Source organism: Globicephala melas, chromosome 8, assembly GCF_963455315.2.
Source record: "Globicephala melas chromosome 8, mGloMel1.2, whole genome shotgun sequence".
Classification (NCBI taxonomy): Eukaryota; Metazoa; Chordata; class Mammalia; order Artiodactyla; family Delphinidae; genus Globicephala; species Globicephala melas.
The window spans coordinates 5,196,541-5,218,124 of NC_083321.1; the positions used below are offsets into that span (position 1 = coordinate 5,196,541).

A 21,584-nucleotide genomic window follows, 5' to 3' on the forward strand; every position below is an offset into this window, starting at 1 on the left:
CCCCTGAAGGTGGAGTAAGGCCGGCACCTGCCCTGCAGGTGTGAGGACTGAATGGAGACGGGGAGTGGCTACAACTGGCCACCCCCTCTCCCCACCCCGCCCCACCCCACCCCCTCGCCCCGCCCCGCCCTGCCCCACCACCCCTCTCCCCGCCCCGCCCCGCCCCTCAGGGAACTGCGCGCTGCTGGTGGCCAGTGGGGTGAAGCGTCCCAGGTGGCAATCAACCCAGGCAGGAGGGCCTGGCACGGTGGGATCCGGGGGCAGCAGGGCAGGGGGCATAACCCAGTGGGTGAGCCAGGACGGGCTGGGAAGGTGGTGCCTGAACCATCTGGCCAAGGGCAGTTGAGGCTTGGGGTCAACTCTCATGTCCCCAGGGGGCCCCCGAGTAGGCAAGGTCATCATGGCTGCTGCCACCAAGCACCTGACACCCGTCACGCTGGAGCTGGGGGGCAAGAACCCCTGCTACGTGGACGACAACTGCGACCCCCAGACCGTGGCCAACCGCGTGGCCTTCTTCCGCTATTTCAACTCCGGCCAGACCTGCGTGGCCCCCGACTATATCCTGTGCAGCCCCGAAACGCAGGCTCGACTGCTGCCCGCCCTGCAGAGTGCCATCACCCGTTTCTATGGCGAAGACCCCCAGAGCTCCCCAGACCTGGGCCGCATCATCAGTGAGAAGAATTTCCAGCGGCTCCGGGGCCTGCTGAGCTGTGGCCACGTGGCCATCGGGGGCCAGACTGATGAAAGCGATCGCTACATCGGTGAGTCCCGCCCTCCCTGCCACTGTGCCCCACTCCCAGCCCACCCCAGCTAAGGCCCCCCCACGCTGGGGGCCACAGCTGGGCCCCGAGTCTGGGCCCAGCCTGTAACCTCGGGCCCTGAGGCTCCCCGACCCCACTGCTAGAGCCCAGCCTGGTCCACGGCTCTGGTGCCACGATTCTGTGACACCAGTGTTCCGCGTTGCCGTGTCCGAGCCTGTGACCCCACGACTCAGCCCTCTGGCCCAGGCTCTGGATTCTCCAAGCTCAGACCCCGGAGTTCTAGGGCTCAGGTTCCAAACTTCAGCCCCAAGATCTGCTGCTCCGCGGGGCCATGACCCCAGGTCCTATGAGCCCACGATTCCTGGTTCTGAATTTCAACAGCCCGTCCTGAGCACCCGCTACGCTGTGAACAAAGCAGCCCCAGTCTCCCGGGCCGAACGGCTCAGAGGGTGACGCTGCTCCCCTGCAGGCTGGGACCCGGGACATCAGGTCCGGTCACCCTCTGACTGTAAGACCAAGGCTGAGGGGCTCTCTGGGCCCCACGGGCCCCGGTCAGGCTGGGGAGCCCCTCAAGGTCACTTCCCGGGGGCTGTGGGGAGATCACCTTCCCCAGAACGTCCCTGAGCCTGGAGCCCTGGGTCCCTGGGCCCTGCCTGCCCGAGGCCCCACCCCTGGGGCTGAGCCGTGCCCTGTGCCCGGGCAGCTCCCACGGTGCTGGTGGGCGTGCAGGAGACGGAGCCGGTGATGCGGGAGGAGATCTTCGGGCCCATCCTGCCCATCATGAACGTGAGGAGCCTGGACGAGGCCATCGAGTTCATCCGCCGTCGGGAGAAGCCCCTGGCCCTGTACGCCTTCTCCAACAGCAGCCAGGTGGGGCTGGACAGAGGTGGGAGCAACAGAGGGGCCCAAAAGGGTGAGACCGGTCACCTCCCCTTTCCCGGCCCACTTGTGAGGGTTAGGGCAGCAGGTGCCTCCTGTGTGACTATAATCCAGGCCACTGGACAACGGCTCCCTGCACACAGGTGCCTGGCAGAGACGGGGGGCAGCGTCAAGAAGCTGGCAACACGTGGCTGGCCAACTGTCTGCCCTGGCCGGGGCAGCTCCCGCCCGGACGACGAGGTGCCCTCTCTATCTGTCCTGCCCCGGGGCGGCCCTCTTGTCCTCAGTCGTGCAAAAGTTCTGTGTGGGCGAGCAGAGCCCCTGAAGGGGGAGGAGGCAGAGCCAAGGTGGGACGCGGCAGGCAGAGCCAGGCTGGCCGCCATGGAGCCTGTGCACTGCTGCTGCTGTGACTCTGGGTGCCGCTTCTCAGGGCCACGGACTCCCCTCTGTGAGCTCAGAGGGGCGACACTCACCGGATCAGCAGCGGCCCCTTTGGAGGCAAGGAGGGCTTCATCTACCCGACTCTGCCGTCCCTGCCACTAGGGGGAGTCGTTGAGCCCTGCCCTCCTTCACCCTCCAGCCCCAACTCCCAGGGAAGCTCAGGTTGGCACCCCAGACCCAGGAAGGCCCAGTTTTGCCTTCCCTCACTGTTGATCCAGGCCCCAGGCCTCTCAAGGCCTCAGTTTCCTTACCTGCAAAATGGCTCTTAGAATGGCCTGGCTTTCCCTGAGCTCCCTGCTGGGCGGTGGGCTGCTGCTGAACGGGCCCTCACTTCCGTGCCCATGCACACAACCGCGGAATGGGCAGCTACCACAGCAAGTTCTCCTTCGACGCCTTCTCCCACCACCGCGCCTGCCTGCTCTCCCCCTCGGGCCTGGAGAAGCTCAAGGACATCCGCTACTCGCCCTTTTCTGCCTGCACACAGCAGCTGCTCAGCTGGGCCTTGGGCAACCAGCGCTGCCTCCTTCTGTGAGCACCCTGTCCATCTCCAGTGCCCCATCCCCACGACCCCCCTGTCCTGCTGTTGCCCAGGTGCTCAGTGGCCCCCCAAAGGCTGGTGTCCTGTCCAGGAACACAAAGATCCTGCTCCTGGGGCTTTGTCTGAACAGACCCCTGGCTGGGCAGGACCTCTGGGACATTAGTCCAGCCCCTTTCAGGGCCAAAGTCCTCTCTGCAGCCTCCTGACAGATTTGTTGACCCTCTGCTTGAACATATCTGATGACAGAGAACTTACCCCCAAGGTTGGGCAGCTCTGGTGGTTAGAAAAGACTCCCTCACGTCAGATCTAAAAATAAGCTCCCAAAATACAGAGTGATTTCTAACAGCTCCAGTCACACCTGGTTTGGGGAGCTGGGTTTGTCTCACCTGAAGTGATCTGATCTTGAACTCAGGTCTGGCCAGTCGCTGGTGTTGGCCTGAAGTGCGTTATTTACAAGGACTCTGATGGTGTGTGTGGAATCTATAGGAAGGAGTGCGATGGTTGATTAGTGATGTCTGCTATGGGCACAGGAGGGGGTTGTGCTCATGCTGGCCACATCCTCATTCCTGCTCTAATCTCCCAGAGAGAGGTCAGGGCGGGCAGAATCTAAATCTGGTCTCTTCATCTGACACATGGGAAAACAGATTTAGAGCCAGGATAGGGCTGAACTGAGTTTATAGGGTAAAGCAGGGCAGAGCTGAGTGACAGTGGGATTTATGGTCTCGTGGCCCTCATCTGGCTCACACAGAACCCTACCCGTCCCTGCAGTAGCTCCGTCACCTAGAAAGCTTGGGTTTGCGTCAGTCCATGGCCATATGGTTACTGGGTGCCTTTGGGCATGTCCCTTAACTTCTCTGAGCCTTATCTTGTAGAATGGGGTTCCCACCTGCCTCTTACAGTTGGTGTGAGTGTTAAATGTGATCATATGTGTCTGGGGCCCAGGGGCCCCCACCCCAGACATAGTAGAGTCCAGACTCTCATGTAAGTTAAGCCAGCATTGGGCAGAGGCCCTGGCTGCAGAGGTGCCCCTGGCCACACACCTCCCAGAGCTTCCCAGGGCTCTGTCACAGTCACAGCAGCCTCTGCTTGTCCAGCAGTCATGGCATGCTGCTGTCCCCAGGCTTGGGGGTGGTCCCAGGGTCCCTTAGATGCTGGTTCCACCCTGGGAACAGGCCACAGTCCAGAGTGGGTCATTAAGAAAAACAACAATATGGGGTGATTCCTCCTCCCACCCCCACCCCAGGACACTAGGCCAGCAAGAAGGAGTGGGCAGGGTGGTCCTGGGGTCATAAAGGAACACCTGATATGAGGGCGCCGTGAAAGGCTGACAGGAGGGGGTGAGCAGAGGCCAAAGGGGGACTCAGAACCCGGTCAGGATGGTAGAGGGACAGGCAGGGCCTCCAAAGCCCCTGGACAGGGACTTCCCTGGCAGTCCAGTGGTCAAGACTCCATGCTTCCACTGCAAGGGGCGCGGGTTTGATCCCTGGTTGGGGAACTAAGATTCCGCATGTCGCGGTGTGGCCAAAACCAACAGTAGCGGCAACAACAAAAAACAAAGTGGCCCTTGGGTGTGGCTCCCAGGTCACGTGGCTCTCCTGAGCCAAGACTTACAATTTTGTGGGATGGTTCAGGTTCTGACCCTGCTCTGGGCCTCAGTTTCCTCAACTGCAGTGAAGAAGTTGGACCTTTGGATACTCACGATGCCTCTGCCCTCCATCAGGCCAGGGTCTGCTGCGCATGTGTCCGTTCTCCAAGCTTGCACCTGCCCCTTTGCTCCCTTACTCCTCACAGCTGCCCGGACCCAGGAGGGAGCCTCATTCCCATTTCACAGGCAGGAGCCAAGGCCCAGAGAGGGCACTGACTCCCCAAGTCACACAGCTTGTCAGGGAGGGGTGTCAGAGCCAGTGGGGGCTGGGGGCCCCCTCTACTTCCTGGGGCTCAGAAGTGTGACTCAGCAGGCCCACCTCCAGACTGTTCTCACTGCTGTGGCTCGCACACACGTTGGTACACGCAGCACAGACATGAATACACAGATCCTCAGACACCAGCGCACACACACACGAGCTTGCACACTCGGTTGGGATTGGGGGCTGCTGTTCCTGGGAGATTACTTAAAGAAACTAAAAATAGAGCTACCATGTGATGTAGCAATCCCACTCCTGGGCATATAGCTGGAGAAAACTTTAATTCAAACAAACATATGCACCCCAATGTTTGTAGTGGTATTATTTACAATAGCCAAGACGTGGAAGCAACCTAAATGTCCAACGACAGATGAATGGATAAGGAATGTACAATGTAATGTACAAATGTACAATGGAATATTACTCAGCCATAAAAAGAATGAAATAATGCCATTTGCAGCGACATGGATGGACCTAGAGATTATCCCATGAGGTGAAGTAAGTCAGAGAAAGACAAATATTATATGATATCACGTATATGTGGAATCTAAAAATTAGTACAAATGAACTTATTTACAAAACAGAAGCAGATTCACAGACATAGAAAACAAATTTATGGGGACTTCCCTGGTGGTCCAATGTTTAAGACTCTGTACTCCCAACGCAGAGGGCCCGAGTTCGATCCCTGGTTGGGGAACTAAATCCTGCATGTATGCCGCAACTAAGAGTTCGCATGCCGCAACTAAGACCCGGCACAGCATAAATAAATAAATAAATTTAAAACAAAAACTAAAAAAACACACAAATTTATGGTCACCAAAGAGGAAGTGGGGGAGGGATAAATTAGGAGTATGGGATTAACATATACATACTACCATATATAAAATAAAAACAAGGTCCTATTGTATAGCACAGGGAACTATATTCAATACCTTGTAATAACCTATAATGAAGAATTAATTTAAAAAATTAAAATAATTTTAAAATATATATATATAAAACAACATTGTAAATCAACTATACTTCAATTTAAAAAATAAATTAATTAAAAAATATATATGTATACCTTCTAAGAGGGCGACGCTAGACCCCAGCCAGGGGAAGTGAAACTTTCCAGGACCCCCTAAGGCTGTCCTCCCCAGAGCTGGGGCCCCACCACCTCCTGGCAGGAAGCATTCTGGTCTCCAGCAACCCCCCAGATAGCCAGGGCTGGTGCTCAGACCCTTCCTTCCTTCCCAAGAGGCCCAGCACCCAGAGAACAGCAGAATCCCGGCAGCCTGGGGGGGCCTCTCAAAGACTGCGGCTTCTGCCTTAGGAAGCAGGGCCTCGAGGCCCCTACCCTGAGCGAAGCGGGGAGCAGGGACCAGGAGGGAGGCAGACACCCCACTGACTCGCTCCACCACCCCTGGCCAGGGGGTCGGCCGAGTCGCTCAACCTCCCAGAGCCCAGGTCCAGCCCCACGAACAGAGCAAATGGTAGCTGCCCTCCGTTTGCGGCGCCAGGGCCGTTGCCCATGAAGATTCAGTGACCCCACTCCCCCCAGCTACCCTACTGAGGTACCAGCAGGCCTGACAGGTCCCACAGCTCCACCTATGGGGGTGAGCAGGAGAGCAGGAAAGTGCAGGTGAGCCCAGCCCTCACGAGGAGTTGCCTGTGATCTGAGCAGCTGCAAAGAGGGCTGGCCTGGAGGGAGCCCCAGCTGCTGGGCCCAGTTCTGGAGCTGGGCTGACACCTCCTGGGAGGACTCAGCCTGGTCGTGAAGAAGGCCTGGGACCAGATGCCTGGAGGAGGCCCAGCTTCAGGGCCCCAGTGCTGGCACGCAGGAGGCACTGGTGACCTGACGGTCACTGCCCAGCAGTGCCTCTCTACTCAGGGAGAGGCACTCTCTACTCAGGGAGGAGCCACCCTCGGCTCCTGGGGAAAGGACAGGACTTGGGGCCACGTGCGGGGGACTTAGCCTTCATCCTTACCCCCTTGTCCCTTGAGAGCAGCAAGAGGAGAGTGGGCTCAGATTGGACACCTCCCAGGTTCCAATTCCAGTTCTGCCTCTAGTGCCCTGGGTACCCTTGGGCATCCTGTCTGAGCCTCAGTTTCCACATCTATAAAATGGATCTGAGGGTCATTTCCAAAACAAAGCAAGTTGAATCATTTGAGTCATACCTGTCCCTGAAAACGATCAAAAACAATGAAATATTTAGAAATTGTTTAAACCACCAAAGAGCTGTAAAGCTGGGACCCCACAGCTCATAGCCCTTTAGGGTAAAGCGTGACCCAGGAGTGACCCTGGTCCTCTGAGGGCCGCAGGGACAGAAGCGTGTTGCTGAAGGGATGGAGGGAGGGGGATATTCCTCATCTGGGTGGCCACCAAGGCACCATCTCAACAGGCAACTTGTGGTGGCCTGGTCTGGTGGTGGCCCATGGCTCAGCCAGTGGTGGATTCCAGGCCTGCCCTTCCTTGGCTGGACACCTGGGCAATGAACGGTCTGCACTTGGCAGCCCTCCAGGGCTCTCTCTGGGGGAGTAGTCTTCACCTCAGGCTTTAAAGAGTCCCTACAAGCAATTTCCCAAAGCCTTGTGCAGCCCCCCAGCGGGAGTCCCAGCTGGCCCCAGGAGGCGGGAATGCTGAGATTCCCAGAGGAGGGACCAAGGGCAAGAGCAGGGGCGTGGCCACAGGACCTGGATTCAGTGGACCACGGCAGCAGCAAGCAACAGTGTGAGGTAGAGGCAGGCAGGGAGACCCCAGCACTACTGACCTCAGGGTGGACCTCAGCCCATCACCCACTCCTGCCCCCTGCTCTCTACCAACTCAGCACAGACACTTCCTGCCCAGGGATCTCCTGGCCCATAAATACCCATCGTTCCAGGAGGTGCACACCCCAGCCCTGGTGGCCCAGGCAGCTGAGACCTGCACTGACAGGTAACCACCCCTTCTTCCCTAAGGCCCCTGCACCCGCTCAGAGGAGCATGGGGGAGGGGCAGGAAGGAACAGGAGTCGCCTGGAACCCGACACTCCACAGCCAGCTCCTGTGACACCGTCCACTTCCCCTGCTGTGCCCGGTTTCCCCATCTATAAAATGGGAGCACAGCCCTCTTGCTATAGGGAGTGTGCCTTGGTGAATCCATCTTCCCAAGTCTGGGCCCCTTTTCTCAACTTGGGAGAAAGAAACCCTTCTCTCCAAAGGGAGCAGAGAAATGATCTCCTCAGAGAAAGGCAGGGGAGGGCAATGCTTACCCTCAAGGGAAGGGTGCCAATGGAGGGACTGCAGGCACCAGGAGGGACCAACCTGGGCCACTGGAGGTGCAGGTGGGACACCGCTGAGCTAACATCCAACCACGGCTTTGGACAAGCAACCGCCCCGCCTGGCTTGTGCTCCTCAGGCCTCAGGGAGCTCACCACCACCAGCCCAGCTCTAAGCACTGGGCATTGTGCTGGTGCCAGGGTTGCCTAAGCAGGTCCACCCACCAGGTGCGCCACCCCACACGGCGACGTGCTGGCTGCTGGTGCCCTGAGAGGCCCTGCACCACGTGGCAGTGACCAGGGCCACTCACGGCAATGAGACAGCTAGCGCCTACCTGGCCCGGCACTGGCTGCGGGTCCCAGGGGAGGTGCAGAGACTCAGCTTCTCCACCATGCCTGTGCTGCTGGCCAACCCGGTGGCCTCAGCCGCCTGCTGCCGCTACGTGGGCCATGACCTCAGTCATGCCTTCACCGGGTCCTTCCTCAGGTGAGCACCCTGCCCTGCTGCTACAGCTCCCGCTGGGGAGCTGCACAAGGCTTTGGGAAATTGCTTGTAGGGACTCTTTAAAGCCTGAGATGAAGACTACTCCCCCAGAGACAGCCCTGGAGGGTTGCCAAGTGCAGGGCTGCCAAGGGCCCCCACCTGCTAAGCTGGTCCAGTCCCTCCACCCGGCAGCAGGCACCCTTCTGCCTGTGATGCCCATTCCTCCCTTTTCAGTTTAGAGAAATTCAGATTGATGTCACCTTCTGCAGGAAGCCCCTCCGGATCCCAGGCTGAGACAGGGCCTCTTCTGGGTTCCCCAGACCCGGGGCTTGCCTCAGATCAGCCCCCCACAGGCTGCGTTTACGCAACCACTGTTTATACCTTCCTTCAGTGGATACTGGCCGAGCCCCACCTCTGAGCCCCATCTCAGGCCAGCTCGGGTGAGACAATGGGGTGTAGGACTGAGGCGCTGTCCTCAGCTTACTAAGGACAGAGAAAGGACTCAGCGACCACAAACCAGGAGGCTAAAGGCAGGGCTGGGGGCTACACGAAGCATCTAACTTGGTCAAGGGCAGTCAGGGAAGGCTTCCGGAAGGAGGCAGGATCTCAGCCAAGCCCCAAAGGGTGAGTATAAGTTAACCAGGTGGAGAGGAGAGGAGTTCCAGGGAAGGGCTCAGCAGGTAGGAGGCCTGAAGGTGAGACCAGCACAGTGCTTGGAGGTGTGGCCGGCGTGAGAGCTGATGAGGTGGGTGGGCAGGGCCAGGCCGAGGGTTTGGGGCCGTGCGAGGGGGCAGGCATCCACATGAGCCCCTGAGCTGCTCTGTCCCTCCTGCAGGGTCTCAGGGGCTTCACTCCTGTCGGTGGCGCAAGGCTGCCCTCCCCCGCACCACTCACACACTCTGACCCTCTGATCACTGACGGAGACTGTCAGGGGCTGACACTACATCTTCGCCCCTGAAATGCCAGGGCCAGAGACCTGAACCAGCTGCTGGGGCCCAAGGCCTCGGGCCGGGCTTCTACTTATCCCAGACCTTCACAACACCACGGTCTCCCCTGGAAGGCACCTACGTTTATGCCACGCACCTGCGCCACCACCCATCTTCCTTGTGGATGCTGAATAAGAGACATTTTGAGTGATTTCTCCCACAATTTAAAAATTTATTTAATAAACTTTTATATTATATTCACTATGTGTCAGGCACTGTTTTAAGCACTATTAGCTGTTTAATTTAGACTTCAGGATAATAGGAGGAGATAGAATAATCCCTATTTTACAGATGGGGAAGCTGAGGAACAGAGAGGTTAAGTGACTTGCTCAAGGTCACACAGCTAGCAAGGCTTTGGACGCAGGCTTCACTATCTGTGCCCGTAACCACTAGGGTACACTTCCACAATGACAAGTGCCTTTCTAAGGTGACTGGTGTCTCCATTTCTAGACACAGAGCCAGTTGGCATCTCAGCAGACACCCTGTTGCATTGATCGAGGAAGTGAAGGAGCAAGTGGGCAGGGCCATAAGTGAGCAGCATCTCTTAGGCAGTCCCTGCTGGGGTGGCCCGCACTGAGGCCAGGGCAGAGGTCAGCCCCAGCAACCTTGGTCCTTGGCTCTTCTCCCAGGACTGAGATTTTGAGCCACTGCGGCCTGGCGCACCCATCTTCCAGATGTTCAGCGGTGAGGACGTGCTCTATGAGGGGGAGACCACCATGGACCCTGTGTTCATCAACGAGCTTGCCTACTACGAGGAGGGCATTGCCTTCCTCCAGACTGAGAAGCTCACGTTCTCCGTGCCTGCCCTGCCCGCAGTGGCCTCCACCCCGCCAGGGTCCCTGATCCAGGCCACATCTGCCCGGCATCAGCCCTCCCTTCTGAACAGGGGGTCGTGAGGCACAATCTTGAGCCCAGGGACCTCCCTTTGCCACCCACTGTGTACCATGTTTCTTGCCATATCCCCACACCTCCCTGCCTCAGTTTCCCATTCTATAAAATGGAAGATGTCCAGGGGTCCATGGTTCATGTCCTCTCACCTGCACGGCCCCTCTCTGTGACCTCAGGGTCTGGGGCAGGTCTGGCTCAGGGTGGTCTTGGACATTCTGTGTGTACTGGGGCCGGGGGTGGCTGTCTCTGTGCCCACGCTTTTTCATCAGTGCCCAGGGGGAAGATCCCATAGTGTGTGTGTATGTTGGGGGGGACTTGGAGAAGTACTGTCCTGGGGCCAGCAGAGGGGCTTCCAGAGGCCATGACCCAGAGGAGGGCTCCAACCCCTCTGCATTCCCAGGGCCAGAAAGTCGATCTCTGTGTGCCTGTGTGTGTGGGTGTCCAGGCGTGTGCCTGCCCCAGGTGCTCCGTGGTTGTGTGTGTGGGGGGGGGGGCGTCTGCACACACATGTGTTTCTGAGAGCCTCAGTACCTTGGCCATTCTTCCGGGGGATCCATATGTGGCTGGTGGCACAGCCCAGATGTGCATTTCCAGGTGTGTAATGAGCTCAGGGCTCATGGGGGCTCAGGGGGCGTCAAGGCTGGGGAAGAGGTGCAGCTCGACAAGGCTCTCCCCACCCAGGACAGCCGTCCAGGCACAGGGATGCAGGGAAGAGGTGCAGGTAGGGCAGGTAGGGCAGGCAGAAGTCTCCTGCACCACCCAGGACAGAAGTCAGCGTCGGGGAGGGAGCGGGCACAGGGTCTGCGGCTGGGGTCCCCTCAGTCCTGCCCCAGGCACTCTCTGCAGGGTGTCCACAGCAGGGCTGAACTAGATGGGGTGGGATGATGCCTGGACACAGCCTCACACTTTCCATGCTCCACCCCCGGGGCCCACACCCCACCCCGCCCCGTGTTGAGAGCATCGCTCCTGCCTGACAGTGGGGCTGGTGGAGACCAGAGCTCCGTCCTCTCCAGGCATCACTCTCTGGGCCCTCTACACCCCCGCCGCCTGGCTCAGCCATCTCCCCGCGGGCACAGCTGCCACGCTGACTTCTGCTATTGAGCAGCGAGATGAGAAGGTGGGAAGGATATGGGGGGCACCAGGGACAGGCTGGCAGGCAAGAGGGATGAGGGGGCAGGGGGCCAGCAGGCGCCCCTGGCAGGAAGGGCAGACTGGCCGGGGAGGAGGCTGTAAAGGGAAGCGTGCCTGTGTGCATGGTGTGTATGTGTTTGTGTGTGTGTGTGTAAGAGGAGCGTGTGCACATGTGCACAGGAGTGGTGGCAGGTCATCAGGTCTTGAGTTCGTTTATGCATTTGGGCTGACATGTGAGTGTGCCCATGTACGCATGAGCATGTGTGTGTATGGGGCGGGGGTGTCCCAGCACACGGACCAAAGGCATGTGCAAGCACACACACACACGGAGCCAGCAGAACCCCGGACCCCTGGGAGTCCGGGTTGAGGGGGAGCCACTAGGACTGGTGCAGATCCCCCAAACCCCTCCATCACCTGCCTATTTCTCACCTGCCCCACTGTGCATCTTGGGACAGGGTGGCACCTGGGGGCTGCTGGGACCCTCCAACACAGGCGCAGAGAACTCTCCCCCATCTTGCCCAGCAGCAGACTCCAGTGCAGGTGCAGCCTTCTTCCCAAAGCTGGCCGTGGGTCTATGCCAGGGGTCGGCCCATGCTCTCCCCGAGGGAATCCTCCCAGCCTGGCAGGCAGGGACCGGGGGCACAGGGGGTGGAAGCAGCAGGCCTCCCTGAGCTGAAGGGAGGAGAGATCTGCCCCTGACATGTGACATGTGGCTCTGGGAGGGGCCAGGGTGTCACACTCGAGAGGAGCAGCCCCTCTCTGCCCCCTGTTAGGTATGGCCTCTGCCAACCCCTTGTTCCCAGTGCCAGACTCTGGAGGAGGTGTGGGGGTCCAGCCGCCTTTGGGGACCCCAGTCGAGCATGCCCAGCTCGGTGGGCTCTCACCTAGTGCTCCGGCCTGGGGGCTAGCCTGCGATGCTCCCTCCTGTAGTGGGCTAACCGGGGTCTAGCCTGATGACCCTCCTTGCACCACATGGCAGACACCAGCTTCGGGGAACCCCCCTCCTCTGCCTTCCTGACTGGAGATCTGTGTGTTCCCTGAATGCCCAGCCCCAGACAGGCAGGGGCCGCCTGGGGAAGGTGTCTGGTCAGGACACGCCCCAGAGGCCTCTGACCTGGGCCAGCGTCCCCCCCTGTGGGGACTGTGTAGGCACCGTCAACCAGGATGGGGACAGCTTACTGCCCCCCAGGCTGGGCCAGCCCATCCCAGGCAGAGGTGATTATGCACTTAGTTCAGTTGAGGAAACTGAGGCACGGAGATGTCATGGTCCTGGCAGCGTTGCATAACTCATAGCTCGGGCCGAGCGGTCAGGAGGACCTGGCTTCCTGCCATCCAGTCCTGGGGCTCTGCCTCTGCTGGTAATTGAGGCTGCTGCCCCTTGCCTTTTCTGCTCAAGCTGCCTGGTGATTCCACACCAGCAGCCCCAGGTCAGGTGTCTGGGTCCTGGGGAGAGAGCTTCGCCTCTGCCATTCACCCCTCCATGCTCCTGCCACCACCGCAGCCCCCTGACCTCCCCGAGGCCCTGTCAGCCCCGGCCGCTCCAGTCAACCAGGCGTGGGCCCCTGCAGATCACCCAGCCTGTCCTCGAGATGGGCCCTTACCCTGTGTCTGGGCCCATTGATCAGGAATGGCTGGGGGGCTCCTAGCTGGGGAAGGGAGGAAGCCGGGAGGGGGGACCGGGAGAGGGAGAGGAGGCTTTGCCACGTCAGAGACTTCCCACCTGCGCTCCTCCCCCACGGCATCGCGCCTGGAGCTGCACCAGCCCAGCCGGGGGCCTTGCACAGTCCAGTGCGAGGGTGGCTTGGAGAAGGGGCTCTGCACACCCCAGAGCCAGGGTCCTGCCTACAGAGACCAGGTGCCTGGCTTGGGTGGAGAACCAAGACCTGGGCGATCGAGGAGGGAAGGCCAGTCCTGCCAGGAGACTGGGGACTGAGTGAGGGCCCGAGAGCTCAGCCGTGCTGCCGAACGAACCAGGAGACCGGGAGGCACTGACCAGAGGCGGGACACGCAGGGACCCCAGCTGAGCCGCCCTTCTCCAGGAGCCGGAAGTCCGGGCTGTCCCCATGGCAGGTAAGGGGTAGGCGGCCAAGGGAGCCCCATGGGTGGGCTCAGGCTCGGGGGTGAGTGGGGTGGGGGGCAGGGACTGGGCGTGGGGACCAAGGAAACGCCACTGGACCCAGGGCCTGGGCAAGAGCATGGGGCAGGGGCACCCCAGGCTGAGGCCTCAGATCCCCCAGGGCGGGGTCGATGGGCTCACAGCCACCCAAGTGCAAATATAGGGGTGCTGACAGGCAGGGAGACACAGCCATTTCTGGGAAGTGAAAGCCTTATCAGACGTTGGTGAGCGTGGGCCTGGCTCCGCCCCTCTCTGGGCCTCACCCCGTGAGTATCAAGGTTTGGTGGGGGCTGGACAAGGAACCTCTAACTTCCCCTCCAAACCTGACTTCATGCTGGTGGGAAACTGTCAACTCCTGACCCCAAGAGGTGCTGGCTTTTAGAGGAGCTGGGCAGAGGGTTATTGAGGGTGCTCAGGGGTGGCACATTGACTGGGATGAGCAGGGTGTAGGCTTGTAGAAGACTTGGAAGCCAGTAACCAGCCTGTGAAGGCCCCAGGACCAGCAAAGCCATGAGCCTCCCCGACTTGGGACGCATCACCATGGACCCTGGGGGCTGGCATCGGTTACCGGGATGATGTACGTGCTCCAGCAGGACAGCTGGGTGATGGGCAGTTGCCCTTGTAATGGCCTGGTCCAGATGGTGGGGGGCATTAGCCCATCTACCCTTCATGCCCCTCATGCCCCAGTGAGACCCACCCACCTCCAGACTACAGAACTCCCAGGGGCTTTAGTGAGGTACCACTTCTCACACGTGGCCCTCAGGGCTGCTAAGGATGGGGCCGCGGGCCCAGAGCCCCACACTCTCACCAGGCACCTACTGTGCACTGACTCTGGCCAGCACATCACACGCTATACCATCCCAGGAACCTCCGTCTACCCATCTATCTATCCGTCTCTGCATCCATCCATCCAACACCAAAATTCTACCTCTGCCCAGAGGATCTCATGGTTTTACCAGGTCCTCAGCCCCTTACGGGGCTGCTAGAAACTGTTTCTCAGGATATTTTTCCTAGCTTTAAAATTGTAATTGTGTTAAAATATACAAAACATAAAAATTATCATTTTAACCATCTTTAAGTGTTCAGTGGCATTAAGTTCATTCATACTGTTGTGCAACCGTCACCACCATCCATCCCCAGAACTTTCTGCATCTTGCAAAACTGAAACTCTGTCCCCATTAAACATTAACTCCCCTTCCCCTCCCCCTGTCCCTAGCAACCACCTTCCTACTTTCTGTCTATGAATTTGACTCCTTTAGGCACCTCTCATGAGTGGAATCACACAGTATTTTTGAGACTGACTTGTTTCACTTAGCATAACATCCTCAAGGCTCATCCACGTTGTAGCCTGTGGCACGATTTCCTTCCTTTTAAAGGCTGAATAATATTCCAGTGTCTGTATAGACACGTTCTGCTTATCCACTCTTCCATCGATGGACACCAGGGTTTCTTCCACATTTTAGCTATTGTGAACGATGCTGCTATGAACACCGATGTACACATATCTGTTCGGGTTCTTGCTCTGGATTCTTCTGGGTTTATACCTAGGAGTGAAACTGCCGGATCATATGGTAATTCTATCTTTAATATTTTGAAGGGCTGTCAGCAGTTTTCCACAGGGTTTACACCATTTGAGATTCCACCAGCAATGCACAAGAGTTCCAATTTCTCCACATCCCCGCCAACACTTGTAATGTTTCATTTCTTGTTTTTGTGATTGTTTTGGATTTTGGTAATCGCCATCCCTGTGGGTGTAAAGCAGTATCTCGTTGTATCGATAGTTAGGTTTTTTTTTTTTAGTCAGAAGGGTGGAGCTGTGGCAAAGTTTTTGGCCAAGACTTGTGCCAGGGCTGCAGATCAAAAGGTGGGCTCCTTAGAAAAACGTGAGGAGGCCAGAGCAGAAGATGTTAGAACCAGCTTCTGGAGGCAGGATTTGGGCCAGTTTGGGGGGTCAGAGATGGGTAAGAGTTGTTCGTGGTAATTCGGGGATCTCCTTCAGCTCAGTATTCCTTAAGCAGCACGAGGCAGCCAGGTCTCCCCAGAGCTGAGAAAGACCCCCCACCCCCATGACCCCACGTGTCACGTCATCCATAACAGATGTCCTTTATGAAGGGCCTACTGGGTGCCAGGCTCGTGTGTGTCCTCACAAATCCTCACATCAGCCCTATAAGGCAGATATTAAGAACCGTTTGTGACAGATGTGGAAACTGAGGCTCTGGGAGGTGAAACAATTTGCTCAAGGCCACTAGGCCTCTTGATGGCTCAAAGATTCCCTGGGGAGCCTGAAAGGTCCTGTCTCTGGTCTCCAGGAGCTTTAAGTGAGCATTAACCTCATGAAGTGATGCCGAGTTGGGGATCCTGTGGGAAAACAGGCCTGGCAGTCAGGGGGAGCTTCCTGGAAGAAGAGGCATCTAGGTGCAGCCTGAAAGATGAAGGCTGGCTGGGTGGAGTGGGGGTGGGTGAGGTGAACAGGGGCCCACACTCTGTCCTCCCTCTCCAACCTTCCTCTCTGCCGGCCTCGGGGTATTTGCCCCCTCGGAGACCTACCCTTTGCCCATGACGAGCTCCAGCTGGAAGTCCCAGCTGGACTCCCTGTTACCATCAGGCCCTTCCACCAGCTCCACAGGGGCCCAAGCCATGGCTGAGCCCACAGAGCAGGGCCCCAAGAACCCACGTGTATCTGATGTGACGGTTCAGCTGGAGATGAAGGGTCCGTGGGACGAATTCAACCAGCTGGGCACAGAGATGATTGTCACCAAGGTGGGCAGGTATGAGCAGTGGCAGGGGGGGCGGTGGGGCGGTGGCGGGAGTGGGGGGCAGGCCGGAACCACAGTCGAGCTGCTGAGCAGCCCCTCCAGCAGGAGGATGTTCCCCACCTTCCAGGTGAAGATCCTGGGCATGGACACGCTGGCTGACTTTGCCCTGCTCATGGACTTCATGCCTTTGGATGACAAGAGATACAGGTCCGGGCCTGGCTGGGGGTCACAGCTCAGACCTCAGGCACTTGGTCGAGGAAGTAGACCCCCACCAGCACCCTGAGGGAGGCAGGGGCCAGTCGGAGCAGTGTTGGGGGGGGCCCATCCTGGGCAGCAGTGGGCGCACCTGGGAAGGTAGGGTGGGCTAGCCCAGGGCAGCAGGTGCAGCAGGTGAACCCAGGCCAGATGGCACTCTGGAGCCTCCGGTTCTTCATGTGCCGACGGGGCCAGTGCATGGGCAGTAGGAGAGATGCCCCGTCAGTCTCGGCTCCGGGTGGGGGCAGCAGATGAGGTGCCGTGGACTGCAGTCGGGGCGCCCTCGCCACCTCGCTCTGTCCCCAGGTATGCCTTCCATAGCTCGGCCTGGCTGGTGGCGGGCAAGGCGGACCCAACCACGCCTGGCCGCGTGCACTTCCACCCCGACTCGCCGGCCAAGGGCGCACAGTGCATGCGCCAGATTGTGTCCTTCGACAAGCTCATGCTGACCAACAACCTGCTGGACGACAACGGCCATGTGAGGCCTGGGCCACAGTGGGGAGGGGTTGGGCCAGGGCAGGGGACGCTGAGGCCTGATTGTGATGAAGCCCGAGCCAGGGCTGGCTGGGCATTTGGTGCCCGAGTTCACCTGGCCGGGGGTCGGACAGCAGAGACTGCCAGGCGGGTGGGCCAGGCCCACGTAGGTGCAGGAACCCGGCACCACTGACACTGTGTCAAACAGACAAAGATCCCGGCCCTCACGGGGGCTCACCTCCTGGGGTGCCAGGCAGATGGTAAGCAAAGAATCCAGACGGCAGAAGGGTGATAAATGCCAGGAGAGAAAGGAATCCAGACGGCAGAAGGGTGATAAATGCCGGGAGAGAAAGGAAACAGGGAGCGGGGCTGAGACGGAGGGGGCCGTTGAGTTCAGGGGGCTCAGGAAGCAGCTGAGGCGCTATTTGAAGAGGGGTCTGATGGAAGTGGAGGAGGGAGCCTGTGCGTACAGAAGGAGGAGCCGTTGCAGGCAGACGGAACAGCAAGTGCAAAGGCCCTGAGGCTGGAGAATGCTGGGGAGTTGAGGAAGCTGTGAGGAGACTCCCGTTTGGCTGGGGTGGAGCTCAGAGGGGCAGTGGGAGGGGAAGGGATCCTAGGGGCATCCAGCACTGCTCTGCAGGGCCAGTTGGCTGTGGAGAGGATTCTGGTCTTTACTCTGTGTAGCTCACGAGGGCTCTGAGCTGACTCACTGGGGCTGCTGTGTGCAGGGAGTGCAGCCAGGAAGCAGCTGCGGAAATCCAGGAGAAAGATGACCGTGGCCTGGCGGGGTGGAGCCAGTGGGGTGGGAAAGGTGGTCAGATGCCGGATAGTTCCGAGACAGCTGGGGCGTGGGAGTGAGAGACACCAAGCAGCCTGGAACCTCCAACAAAGGGGCCTTTGATACAGAACTGCAGACTCTCAAGTTCAGACCTGGCACCGCCGCTATCAGATGGGGGCAGCGGGCCCTGGAAGAAGGGCTTCGGCCCCAGAGAGGGTTTGCGGCTGTCCCACCCCTTCCGCACCCCCCGCAGATCATTCTCAGCCCTGTGCACCGCTACCAGCTGCGCTTCCACGTGGTCTTCGTGGACCCACGCAAAGACAGCCAGCGCTACACGCAGGAGAACTTCAAGTCCTTCATCTTCACGGAGACCCAGTTCACGGCCGCGACGGCATATCAGAACCACCGGGCGGGTCAGGCCAGAGCTCGTGAGGCAGCTGCCAGCCCACCTCACAGGGGGGAAACTGAGGCGCCAGGCTCTTAGGCCCCACAGGCACACAGACCCCTGCCCTTCTCTCCTTCCCGGACTCAGTGGGCATCTACCCACAGTCCTTCCCCTGCCTTCATGCCCACTGGCTCTGTGGCTCCTGGGCTGAAGGGCCCAGGTCCCGGGGCCTCCAGATTGGGGACGGGGTGGTCCAGCGAGGAGAGGGTGGCTGAGCCCGGGGCCCACAGCCTTTCCCCAGCTCAGGGCTGGCCCATAACTACCCTTTCTCCTCTGCAGAGCACCCAGCTGAAACTCACCAGCAACCCTTTTGCCAAGGGCTTTAGGGAGAGTGACCCGGACTCCTGGTACCGTCTGGCCCCTGACAGCTCCGCCCAGCTGCCCTAACCCACCCCCTCACCCCATCCCTATCCCCAGGCATCTCCTAAGACCTCTGACCCTTCCTTCAGGGTCACGCCCACTGGCTTGTCCCGGGGTCCCACTGTCTGACTCTGACCATGACCCTTGGCCTGGGTTCTCCATCTTGACCCCCTGCCTCATTCCTGCTTGCCCCACCTTCAGGCCTATATCTCCACGGCCCCTGCTCAGAGTCCGGACCCGGAGTCCCAGCAGCCTCCGCCCCTGCCTGCCGAAGGGCTCCACAGAGCAGGCGAAAGGTCAGGCCCCAGGCCCACAGACACAGTGGGACCAGAGCCTGCGTAGTGGACGGGGCCACGGGGCCCCCAGGAAGGGGCTTCCGCATGTTCAGCAAGCTCCCTGGGCATCTGTGTGGACAGAGAGGGGGAAGCAGAGAGAACGGTGCCGGGACGAGGTGCTGAGAGCAGGGGCAGGGACGTCGGGGGGACTTCCTGGAGGAGGTGGTTCCGGAGCTGGGCCTTGGAGGACTGGGAAGGGTTTGGACAGAGGGAGAAGGTGGGGGAGAAATTCCAGGCAGAGGGAAGAGCAAGCACAAAGGCTAAGTGGCGGGCAACTTGGGGTGGGAAGGGCAGGGAAGGGGACGGGAAGGCTGAAGGTGTGAGGGGAGGTCTGGGGCCCACTCACACCATTTCCTCCCGCCCCGTAGACCCCCTAAACGCCGACCCCGAACATCCTGGAGCACTTCCTCTGAGGTCCCGGAACCCCGCGGGCACGGAGAAACGCGGGTCCCGGCGGGGCCTTAACAGCCAGACACCCCGGCTCGCGAACCCCGCGGTCAGCACGGCCGTGCCCGGTCGCCGGGCCAGGCGCGACGCCGGCTGCTCTAGGCGTTCGTAAGAAGACACTCTCCAGACCATCCGCTCCGCCCCAGGCCCGCCCCTCTACCGGAAGTCCAGGCTATCTGGTGACGCCCCTTGGCCACGCCCCACAACTCGCGGAGAGGCCCCTTCCCGGCCTGGGCCCGCCCCTTAATCGGGCCCCGCCCCGTGGGCAAGGCCGCTGCCGCTACGGAGCCCCACCCTGCGGGCAGACTCCTCCCACGGCCCGCCCCCCAGATTCCCGAGACACCCTGGAGTGTGCGCTCTGCCCGGTGACCTCGGTTTCCCGGCCGCGCTGGGCCGGACATGCTGCCCGACTGCCTGTCGGCGGAGGGCGAGCGGCGCTGCCGGCGGTTGCTGGCGGGGGCCACGGCCCGGCTCCGCGCGCGACCTGCGGCGGCCGCGGTTCTCGTGCCGCTGTGCTCGGTGCGTGGGGTCCCGGCGCTGCTCTACACGCTGCGGTCCAGCCGCCTGCCCGGGAGGCACAAGGGTGACGTCAGGTACACCGGCCGGGAACTCCTCTCCCTTCTAGGAAGAGGCCGCTGAACCCGGAGACCACAGGGTCGTGGGCAAGGCACTTAGCCTTTCCGAGCCTCGGTTTCCGCCTCTGTAGAATGGGTCTGGGTCTGAGAGCCCGTCAGGCAGAGGGCTATGGCGGGAGTCAGCAACCCACGTCCCTCCGCCCCGAATCTGGCGCCGCAGGTGGTCCTGCCCGGGCGCCGCGCGGATCGCTCGACACCTCGTTCAGATCTGTGTCCCCCTCCAGAAAGGCAAGACTCCGTCCCCTTCCAGCGACTACTGGGAGATTCGTGTCCCCGAGCCGAGGAAGCGCGCGGGGCGGGGTTACCTGGCTTCCCGCCCTGGCCCCGCCCCCGGCGGGAACTGGGGACACCCTAGAGTCAATGTCAGCGCCTCTGGGGCCACCATAAGCAGAGTTTGCATGTCTGAGCCCCAGGGCCTCTCTCCCTTACTCCCGTTGTTCAGGGAAGTAAACGGCCTGGAGAGGTCGTGTGGCTTGCCTAGCCCTCTCTGCAAACTAGGGGCGGAGACGTTATTTAGGTGGGTCACTGCCACAGCCTCCACCCCCACCCCTCCACGGCCCCAGCAGCCCGAGAACCAGGCTCCCTGTGCCTGTTCAGTTTCCCAGGAGGCAAGTGTGACCCCACTGACCGCGACGTGGTGCACACGGCCCTGAGGGAGACCCGCGAGGAGGTGGGCCTGGTTGTGCCTGAGGAGCACGTGTGGGGAGTCCTGAGGCCCGTGCACGACCAGGTAAGCCCGCCAGGCCCTGAAACCACCACCGGCCCTTGCCCCATTCAGCCCCTCTGCTTGCCCTGGGCTAGGAGCAGGGACCCCAGGGACAAGGAGGGTGGTCATGGACTGTGGCAGTCACGGAGTACGGTGGGGACACCTGCCTGGCAGTTGTGTTCCACCCTCACACAGCCCGTCAGGAAGGGGCCAGGGGTATTTTATCCCCTTTCACGAGGGATACTGAGGCTCAGGTCCTGGGGTGGAGGTGGCTCCAGGGTGAATCAGCTCTGCTCTGCTCCGTGGACAAAGGTTGGGGAGGGCTTTGCAGGGTAGGCAGGGACTGAATGACCACTGGGAGATTTTAGGGTAGTAAAAATAAGGAAAAGCGAAGGCCCAGAGGCCTGAATGGGTCCAGTGTGTTTGGGGGGCCTGAGTCAGTCAGCGTGGCTGGAGCGAGTCCAAGGGCAGGGGCCGGGTGGACCTGGCCTGCACTGCTAAAGGCCCCTGGAGTCTTCCTCTCAGGCTCCCTGCCCCAGCCCCAAAGCCCTGTCAAGGGCGTGCCTCCCCTGACTGCCTGTCCTCCTCCTGCCTCAGCGAAAGACCACTGTGGTGCCGGTGCTGGCCGGCGTGGGCCCACTGGATCCCCAGAGCCTCAGGCCCAACCCCGATGAGGTGAGTGGGGAGATGCTGGGGTGGAGTCTGGGTCGTCCAGATGGGCGGAGGCTACAGTGGCCAGTGCTCTGTCTACCCTCTCGCTGCCTCCTGCCCACAGGTGGATGAAGTGTTTGCACTGCCCCTGGCCCATCTGCTACAGGAACAGAACCAGGGCTATACCCACTTCTGCCATGGTGGCCACTTCCGCTACACACTGCCTGTCTTCCTACACGGGCCACACCGGATCTGGGGGCTCACGGCCGTCATCACTGAGTTCACCCTGCAGCTGCTGGCACCTGGCGTCTACCAGCCCTGCCTGGCCAGCCCTGAGCTGCCCAGGGGCTGATGACCTGGCCCTGAGCAGCCCCTG

At 60.2% G+C, this 21,584-nt stretch overlaps 4 protein-coding genes across 4 annotated transcripts; all 4 read left to right on the plus strand.

The window, feature by feature from the left end:
• The first annotated feature begins 281 nt into the window (after nt 1-281).
• ALDH3B2 (aldehyde dehydrogenase 3 family member B2) lies at nt 282-2,657 on the plus strand. The gene is made up of 4 exons (XM_060304376.1): nt 282-761; nt 1,465-1,647; nt 2,094-2,192; nt 2,429-2,657. The coding sequence occupies exons 1-4, from the start codon at nt 365-367 to the stop codon at nt 2,611-2,613; spliced, it is 864 nt and encodes a 287-aa protein (XP_060160359.1). The 5' UTR covers nt 282-364; the 3' UTR covers nt 2,614-2,657.
• Nucleotides 2,658-7,142: 4,485 nt separating this feature from the next.
• ACY3 (aminoacylase 3) lies at nt 7,143-10,127 on the plus strand. Its single transcript, XM_030834022.1, is given in 5 exon segments — nt 7,143-7,241; nt 8,037-8,248; nt 9,212-9,262; nt 9,264-9,285; nt 9,861-10,127. Coding segments are annotated over 5 exon segments (651 nt in total).
• A 3,811-nt stretch (nt 10,128-13,938) lies between these two features.
• On the plus strand, nt 13,939-19,328 carry TBX10 (T-box transcription factor 10). The gene is made up of 8 exons (XM_060303950.1): nt 13,939-14,007; nt 15,839-16,134; nt 16,228-16,329; nt 16,684-16,855; nt 17,883-18,038; nt 18,354-18,421; nt 18,636-18,730; nt 19,138-19,328. Exons 1-8 carry the CDS (start codon nt 13,939-13,941, stop codon nt 19,326-19,328), a joined length of 1,149 nt encoding a protein of 382 aa, XP_060159933.1.
• A 195-nt stretch (nt 19,329-19,523) lies between these two features.
• On the plus strand, nt 19,524-21,561 carry NUDT8 (nudix hydrolase 8). Its single transcript, XM_030833340.3, has 4 exons — nt 19,524-19,809; nt 20,449-20,581; nt 21,155-21,232; nt 21,333-21,561. Exons 1-4 carry the CDS (start codon nt 19,616-19,618, stop codon nt 21,558-21,560), a joined length of 633 nt encoding a protein of 210 aa, XP_030689200.1. The 5' UTR covers nt 19,524-19,615; the 3' UTR covers nt 21,561.
• Nucleotides 21,562-21,584: the final 23 nt, after the last annotated feature.